Raw genomic sequence first — 8930 nt, 5'->3', positions numbered from 1 at the left:
ATAGAGGGGTGTTTTGTGGGTTTTTAAGGCTGATAATGATTATTAGTGAGACATTTGGAGCAGATATTCATTTGTAGTAAATGAAGGTATTTAAAATCTTGGCGTTAAACTCAGAAGAACACAAACTCTAACAGAAAACTTTGTTGATACGTTTTTGTTTTGTTTACAGATGTTAAGTTAAAGGAGTTTTATTCATGACGTATAACCAATCAAATCACTCCAGAAGACAGAGCGACCACAGCTAGATAAAGGTTCAGAGCCAAAGTAGCGTCATTTTTAAATGGATTTATTACCGGAAATCAGTAAAAAATAAAATACTGATAATCAGTAAATTAGTCAGCCCACAATTAATACAATTCCACAATGTATGTCTCTTTCCTCTGACTTATTATTTGTACAATATATGATGTATATGATGGTGTTTTTTGAACCAAAGGCTATACTATGATGTTTTCTCAAAGACATACTATGCTACTCTGTTCTGGCCCTGGGCTGCTGCACTCCTCCTCTGTTGTTTTCTGGATTGTACTCAGCTGCATGCCTTCATCCACCTGGCCTCCGTTGACTCGTCCCGCCTGCCGTCTCTGGAGCTGAAGCTGGATTGGAACAGACCAAAGTACCATCCAATCACGATGCCAGCTGCCTCTCAAAAGGCTCCTTCGTCTGGCGGCACTTCTTCAGAGGGGAAGCTGAGCTTCAGCAGAACTTTGGAGATGTGTTCCAGTGGTTGGTGGATGTGTGGGGAGATAGAGAGGGACCTTTGAATTGTTCAGAAAGGAACACAGGGAACTCATTGGTAGTTTTAGTTTAGGGTGCTACTGCGGTGTGTTTCTGGGTTTTAAGAGGTGAACAGGAAGAGTTTTTTTTGTATTGATGATCTTTTACTTTGTTCCTGGTTGGAATGCCCGTCAATGTCAATATGAAGTTCACTTTTAGTTCTGTTGATATATTTTTATTTTACTAACATCCATTTGTTTTTAACCCCCTCACATGTTGTGTTGCTGTAGACGTACTCTTTCAAATAAATATTTGTCTAACCCTCTGGAAACCAGCGTTTGGACTGTTTTTGTGTTGCTCCTCACCTACTTCAGACAGCCAGAACAGAACAACGTTTCCTGGACAAAAGGCTAAACTCTGATGTTTTTAGAACGACATGCTATGCTACAGGCTTTTTTCATTGACATATTACTATGATGTTTTTTTTTTGTCGTTTTTTTTTAGCAACATAGAAGAATTTGAACAGTTTTAAAAATTACTACACTTTTACTTGTGCAATGAAATATATGAAATAACATACTATTTTGACAACATACTGCACTATGACATTTTATGAACCACATATCATACATGACAATTTTAGGCAACATCCTATCATTTTGCACTTTTTGAACCACTTAATAATCTTTGTTTTTTTTGCTGACATGCTATACTATGAACTACAGGCCATACTATGTTATTCTTGAAAAGTAAACTATACTTTCACATTTTCTGAACTACATCCTATACTATGGCGTTATATACAGAGTGCTTTGGTTACATGTTGATTTATAGTCTAGATTTTTTTCTGTTTTATTTTTTGACAGGATTACCACAGACCTGACCGTGAACACTGTTGACACCCACCTGAGGGAGTCGCTGCCTAAGATCTCCAGGCTGCTTGGTCGTGGTCTTTCCGGTTCTGCTCCAGAACGCCTTCATCAACCACGTCTTCTTTTGAAGAGGCCCTCATCTGCTGCAATCTCTGACCTTCAGGACTATTGAACTAACACAGGATCTGTAGTCAGACTTGAGGCGTCACTGTCTCTTAAAAAGGCTTTTTCATATTTAACCATTAAAATATCTCAGTAAAAATAAGTCATTTTCTCTAGTATTCTCTCACTCACCTTGTGTTGTGACGTCTTTGCAGTGTTAAAGAGAAGTTGAGGGTAAAATACTGGACAGAAGTATTTACCACAGATGAAGCAATTAGTGAACGTTGTTTCCATGAGTCATTCATTCTCATGGTGCCTTGACTTTTATGAGGAACTCTGTTGTGAAGTTTTGTTTCCATCATTGACTGTTTCTGCTACTAATGACTATGTGTAACATTAACGGGTAATATGTATGTTTGTACAGTGACGCAGAACAGAGATCTCATGCATTTGATCCAATTAAGACTTATATTTATGGCTGTATTACATCCACTTTTTAACTTAGGACTGATTACTTATGTGGGTGGTATGGCTCAGTGGGTAGAGTGGCTGTCTTGTAACTGGAAGGTTGCCGGTTCGATCCTCAGCCTGTCAAGGTGTCCCTGAGCAAGACAGTGAACCCCTAATTGCTCCTGATGGGTTGTGGTTAGCGCCTTGCATGGCAGCTTCTGCCATCAGTGTGTGAATGGGTGAATGAGACGTATCATGTAAAGCGCTTTGGATAAAAGCTATATAAATACAACTGTTTACCATTTATTTTCTGCCTATAAGCAGTTCATCTTGCACAACAGCACTCCCCTTTTCTTTTCATGTAGAAACATACATCATGAACTGAAGTCAGGTCCATTTCATGGGATCTTTTATTGTGCAAATATAGTGTGTGGAGCATGCACCAAGTCTCATATTTGTGACATGAGTAAAAGGCATTTCATTATCGTCTTACTATCATGAGACACATTTAAAGACAAACCTTTATATCCCTGATCACTGAGAGTTCATATTTATGGCAATAACAGTATTGAAGATTCTTCAAGCATCCATATTTGCATGCATAGAGTCATATTGTCTGTTATGCAGTTATGGATATTTGGTTATTATTGCTGTATTGAACTGTTCATAGTTTATCTTTAAATCTGATTATGTAATATTATTGCTTACAATCAAATAAGCTACTTCTAATACATCCACAATATACATATTGTCTTTGGATTTGCATAGTTAAACATGAGTAAGGCATATATTCAGTGCAAGCGGCAAACTACAGAAACAATAATGCTACAGTGAAACCAGAATTTTGCATCGTCTGACTTTTCCCACAGTCTCAGCTTATAGTGTACCAACCTCACTTACACAGGGTTGTCGTGTCCATGTTCAAAAAGCGAATGTTCATTCTTGATTCGATTTCAAATTCATTCAGCAACTGCAAAATACAGTTTTAGATTATTTCAAACTCCTGTCAGTTCATTCAAGATGATTCACAACAAGGATTATTGCAGATTTAAATGCAAAATTGTGTTGATTAGGGAACAAATTAGTGTATTGTAGTGAGTCTTCTGTGTACCAACCTTGAGGAAATGCTCAAAAGTGATTCCTTCATAGAATTCATCAGGTTCCTGAGTGTCAAAAAGTGAAGTTACTGACTTTGTCCAATGCATCCAACTGAGTGCTATCTTGAGAATCTTTAGCTCACTTACCATGTGGCCCATCGATATACTAGCCACCTCCAGCATGGCTGCATCTGCGATACTTTTGGCTGTTTCCTTCCCCAGTGCTCCGCTGCGAGACAACAACTCCTCCACCACCTAGACAGAAGAAATAAAACAACTGCAATGGTTACAAGATGTAAATCAGTCATCTCTAAAAGCAGAAGGAAATGAAAATTCTCCACCCTTCCTTCATTAACCACCAATTAAGTGTCTAGCAGGAAGGCAGCGGTGGAGCAGAGATACAATTTTCTTCTAAACAATAAAGAATCTGCATCTTAAATCTTCAACGTTTGTCTGAAACTGATCAAAAAATGCTGATAAACACAGAAAACAACAGGATAAACTCCTCATGCGTGCAACGGCGGGATGATTTCAACAGATTGTTTGGACCGAAGCTCATTAAAAAGATTAAAATCTGCACAAGTGGGCTCATTCTGCAGAGGCTTACATGTCTGTACTCCTCGAGGGTGATTGTCCCGTCGTTGTCAGTGTCGTGCATGTTGAATAAAACTGCAGAGGAGAACACAGCGATCATTCAAAACAGTCGTGTGTCAGCCGCAGATAATGCCAAGCATGTGATCATGTGATTTTTATGAGTAGACGCACATCTCAGTTTCTCTTTCCTGACGTTCTCGCGCTGTTCTTCTGTCATGTGCAGCGACGGAGGTCTGAAATGAGACATCACCACCAGGAACTCCTCAAAACCGATCTCCTGCACCGTCCCCTCGCCATTCTGACGGAAGTTTCTGCAGAAAAACACAAATTATAAACCCTCAGGTGCCACTTTTTTCCAAATAGCTGTATGCCAAAAATGAAAGGAGCTTCAAGTAACTTCCAACTAAGACTGAGGCGCCATCACTCTACCTCCTGTCGAAGAAAGCCTCTACTATCTGTGCTCGGATTGGATTGCAGGCCAGATCTGGGATTTCATTGAAGTGATCTCTTCTGTGGGTGTGAGAGGAGAGTAGCTCAGTCACATGCCGCAGGGCTGTTGAGCAGGTTTGCTTTTCTCAAGAAAGTTGGCAAACTGTCAAGAGAATACAAGAAAACCTGAAGGTGACACTGAATGCACCACTGGGACTCACCGGAGAGTTTCCTCATTGTGGCTTAGCTGTTTGAATCTTTTGTGCAGGACTCCGATCTGTTCGAGTGAAACTGAAAACAGAAAGGTTGCGATGTTAACTTCCTGTTTGCAGACTGACAGTAACTGACATTAAGCTGATTGTTGGGAGTCTAACATAAGCAGATCTTTATTTACTGCTGGAAGCTTTCGAAGCATTTGGATATTCAGGATTTATGTAAAACCCTTTGGTTTGTCAGTTGAACCACTTACAAAAGAGGGCACAGGTGAATCAGTGTAGATATTGCTTCATATATGAGTAAATATACAACATGTGAATCTTTTTTCCTCTTACATGCTTTTGTCCAAGCTTTCAATACAGTGTTATCTATTATTTACTGCAACCTCCCTTTGAAAACTGGGTAAAGTTACACTTCCATTAACTTGCGCTTTAAATTATTCATATGTGCTGCACCAAACAGACTTTACCTCATACACAGAGATGCCAGACATGTGTAATTATATTCTACAGCAAATAGTGCTCATCTCTCCCCTGAACGCGTCAGATATCACGTTAATATGCTCGGATTTCCCCTCAGAGATAAGACTGGAATTATAATTAGAAAGAATTAAAATGACACATCCGCCGCAGTGAGCTCGTGTTTGCAGACATCCTGACATGTCCGAGGAGCCTAAAACAGTAACGATGACTACTCACAGCCCGTTTTTTCCGCCAGATCAATATATTCTGGTTGACCAGGTAGGGACTGTAGCGCACCCATAGCTCCAAATGCAGCTCCGCCCTGACCGGTCCAGGTTTAAAGGCGAACGAAACCGGAACTGAGGGGGTCGAAATTGAGCTCAGACGATCATGTTGGTTGATAATTCACATCCATCGGAGGGTCGCTGGACAGATCCAGACCGAGCTCACACCTCTGGTCCTCCAGCAGCAGGTCTGGTCCTCTGAAAGCAGCCACTTCCGCAACTCCACTCCTGATGACGACACTCATTTAAGAACAACAGGCTGCCGCATCAATTATTCATTCTCACTGTTTTTATTTATCCAGAGGCTTATTCAGAGACTGTAACCTGCCTGTTTACTCTCTTACAGGAGAGACAAGACCAAAAAAAGGCATTCTCAGATTACATAATACAGGCTCAGCTGACTGAAACATGAGATGCTCTTGTTTCTTGTGTTTGAATTATTTTCTATATTCACACATTGCTGCCTCAGAATGGATTATGATCTGCTCAGTTCACTGCTTTAATTAATATAACCCGGATAGCTCCACAGGTAGATCCACCTGTATGAAGCCATCTGTTGCAGCCGACCATAGATTGTGCATCACTTTACAAAGAGAGTGCTGTTTTTCCAAAACACGTTTAATTATCACAAAATCTGTTGCCTTTTTGGAGCCAAAAACAAAAATTACTATTAAAAGCAGGGTTCTGTAAAAACTGACAGTGTAAATTATGTACAATCACATCTAAGCCATTTTTGATTTAAGAAGGGATGATTTTCAAGGGAAAAATTTCTAAATTTGCAACTTTGATACACAGATATGAATTTTCAGGGTTTTAATTGATGACCTTAGAGGGATTTGAAAGACTTTCTTGAACAAGCTGGTTTAAAAGTTGAGGCTCAGAGCAACTATTCCTGACCTTGGTGTGATTGAAAGCTCCAGAAGAACGACAAAATTTTTCTTGACATGAGATTTCTTATGACAACTGATGCTTACAATGTCAAGAGCAGAAGGTCGAAGACAGTGTGGTGTTAATTGTAGCATCTGTCATATTGACATCTTGCATCTTGAAGAGGAAATTAAAAGTTTTGTGCTTCTTGTTCGATGTTTAAACAATGTTTTAGCAAAACTACCTGAGCTGGTTCTGATAATCTGCATCCACTATCAGACACAAAACACTCTCAAGCCCTGACTGGCCCAGATTACTTTGACACACGAAAATATGTGTTTAAAAAGAACACCTGACAGACAAAGAAACATAGCCATAATTATTAGAGATAAAAGCCTGAGGCAGGAAAAGCTGCTCTGCTTGTTTAGATCAGGCTGTTCTTCTCTGGAAAAACACCTGCTGTGACGTCACTGCGGCCTCGAGTTCAACAGATTTAAATGCTGCAAACCACAGATCAGTCAGCAAAAAGGTTTCTTCCCTTTGTGAGTCATTCAAAGCTTAAAAGTTACTGAAAAACAACATGTAGGGAGTGTTATATTTAGTGTATTCTTCATGAGGAACTGACATGAGTTGAGTATCTTTTACATTCTGTTTGTTAAAAAATATTAAAAGGTGAGGTGATTTTAAAGAGTTTGTTCAGTAAAATCTATAAAATATACAATTCTATTTAAAACGTATTCTATTTGCAATATTGTTTGGTTTTGTAATGTTAAAATGCATTCATACAGATAGAAATATGTGCAAAACTTTCTATAGTGTGTTAAAATCTCCACAAATTATCACAGCTCAGCGCTGTTGGTTGAGCTTCAACAGAAATTTGCTCGTGTTACAACATGACTGTGTTTGCCACTTCTGAAATACAGAGAAATGAAGAAATAAAAACAAGTTACATACAAAATACATGATTGATTAAAAGCATGTAGTATCACTGTTCACCACGTGGTGGCACATTATACCAACAATGAAATGAACTGTGGATTCTGTAATTAAAAATCAGTTATTCCTCATGTCAGTTTGTCTAATTTTCATCAATGTAGGGGTAAAAAAATACCGTATGCTGTATTTGCTCTCAGTCATTTAATGGGAAACATTCTGTCTCCATATCTTGTCACTGCACCAACTGTGTTGACTGCCTTGTTAATCACAGGATTCTCATTTTCTGTATCGTGTCAGTAAGTTGACAGCTTGTCCTGTTTCGCATCTGTTTCCAAAGCTGTCAAGCCCCATTTTCCCAAACTGTTGCTTCCTCCCGTCATGAGCAGTAGCTGTCACTGATAATGGTGAATCAACAGACACGGAGAGGACAATAGCAACACAATTGAACCAGGCGACAGAAATGTTGTGTTATTTTGTCCTGCTGGCCTCCTCTGGACACCGCTCTTTCTGACAGTGATGCAAATAGGTTCTTTCTGTTTTCCATCTTCTAGATTATCCAGGTCAGTCTACAAATCCACTAAAGCTGCATTTCTGTCAAACTTAGATTTAATATTCCTACTGTGTTCCCACAGCAGGAAATTGTCTTTTTTTAAAGCTTTTAAGCCCCACTACTCAATATTATTTGGTAAATGAAGAAAATGGAAATAGAAATGGGAGTAGATATATTGTTATATATGTATTTATACATAGACAAGTGACAAAGTAAAGAAAAAAATGAATGTGAATAGACCTGGTGGCTCTGTAATGCTGTGGGGGGCATTTTGCTGGAATGGTTTGGGTTCCTTAAGCGAGAAGACCTCGACACAATTGAACACCTGGGAGATTGAACACCAACCAGTAAAACAGCACTCTCCACAAACAATCACCTAAATACTAAATGAGGCAATAATGTGCAAAAATGTCGCTCCCTTCCTCCAGTAAAGCTTTGGGAGAATCAATGTCAAGATGCATTAAAGCTGTTCTATCAACAAGACGTGGTCCAACACTTTACTAAGAAACATGTGTTGCTTTTTCCCCACTGAGTACAAAGATGAACTGATCCTCTTTCTGTTACCAAAAGGCGTTTTTAAAGTTTGGTGTGGGGACTCCTGGTTGTCGCCATCTTGGCTGTGTCTGTCTAACTTGTAGAAAATCCTGAAATGAGCAAAAAGTTAAGAGCATGATGGAGTCATACACACATCTTTGAACTTTTTACTGTCTTGTGATTGCACCTGTGAAGGAAAATTACTCTCTTTCAGCTCATTGAGGCAGGTCCTTGTAGCTGTCAGTTGAAGACATTCCAGAATATCATGCAGGTTGCACCTGTCACCTTAAATCACCTTAAATCAAGTTGTCACCTCAAATTATTCTACAGGTTATCCCTTTTGACCCTTGTTCCTATTTTTTTTTCTTCTCCCAAACTGAGGCTGTAAGCATGTTTAGGCTCTCCCTGTACTTAACATGGCCCTGGGAAAGGCAGATGCTGCACTTGGTTATGATTAGATATCGTCTAGTTGACGGTCTCGAGCAAACAAGCTGTCTCCATATTGGGCCGTAATTTAAATATAGCCTTCCTCCCAACTCCTTATATACCCAAAGTCAAAGAGAATCCTCAGAATTGATGCTGTCATTGCTCATATGAATGTGTTGCTGTGTTGTGTCACTTCTCCTGACATCAGTAAACCTTACTCTCAACACAAACCACTTGAGTCTCCAGAGTGTCTTTGAGTCTGCCTCCTCATTCTTCTCTCGACATCGCAGAATTTCCATAACAGCACCCACCTGTCGCAAAAAGCAGCCACATCTTAAATACACATAACTTTAAGTCTTAATACAGTGGGGTTCAATAAAAATTCTTCCCATGTA

At 39.4% G+C, this 8930-nt stretch overlaps 1 protein-coding gene across 1 annotated transcript; it reads right to left on the bottom strand.

The window, feature by feature from the left end:
• Nucleotides 1-2533: 2533 nt before the first annotated feature.
• Nucleotides 2534-5533, bottom strand: tescb (tescalcin b). The gene is made up of 8 exons (XM_022194591.2): nt 5176-5533; nt 4483-4552; nt 4262-4342; nt 4004-4143; nt 3846-3907; nt 3386-3493; nt 3257-3304; nt 2534-3111 (listed from the first exon to the last, which is right to left on the bottom strand). Exons 1-8 carry the CDS (start codon nt 5237-5239, stop codon nt 3034-3036), a joined length of 651 nt encoding a protein of 216 aa, XP_022050283.1. The 5' UTR covers nt 5240-5533; the 3' UTR covers nt 2534-3033.
• Nucleotides 5534-8930: the final 3397 nt, after the last annotated feature.

This window comes from Acanthochromis polyacanthus, chromosome 18 (assembly GCF_021347895.1).
Source record: "Acanthochromis polyacanthus isolate Apoly-LR-REF ecotype Palm Island chromosome 18, KAUST_Apoly_ChrSc, whole genome shotgun sequence".
Classification (NCBI taxonomy): domain Eukaryota; kingdom Metazoa; phylum Chordata; class Actinopteri; family Pomacentridae; genus Acanthochromis; species Acanthochromis polyacanthus.
This window is presented reverse-complemented; position numbering and strand designations above follow the sequence as displayed.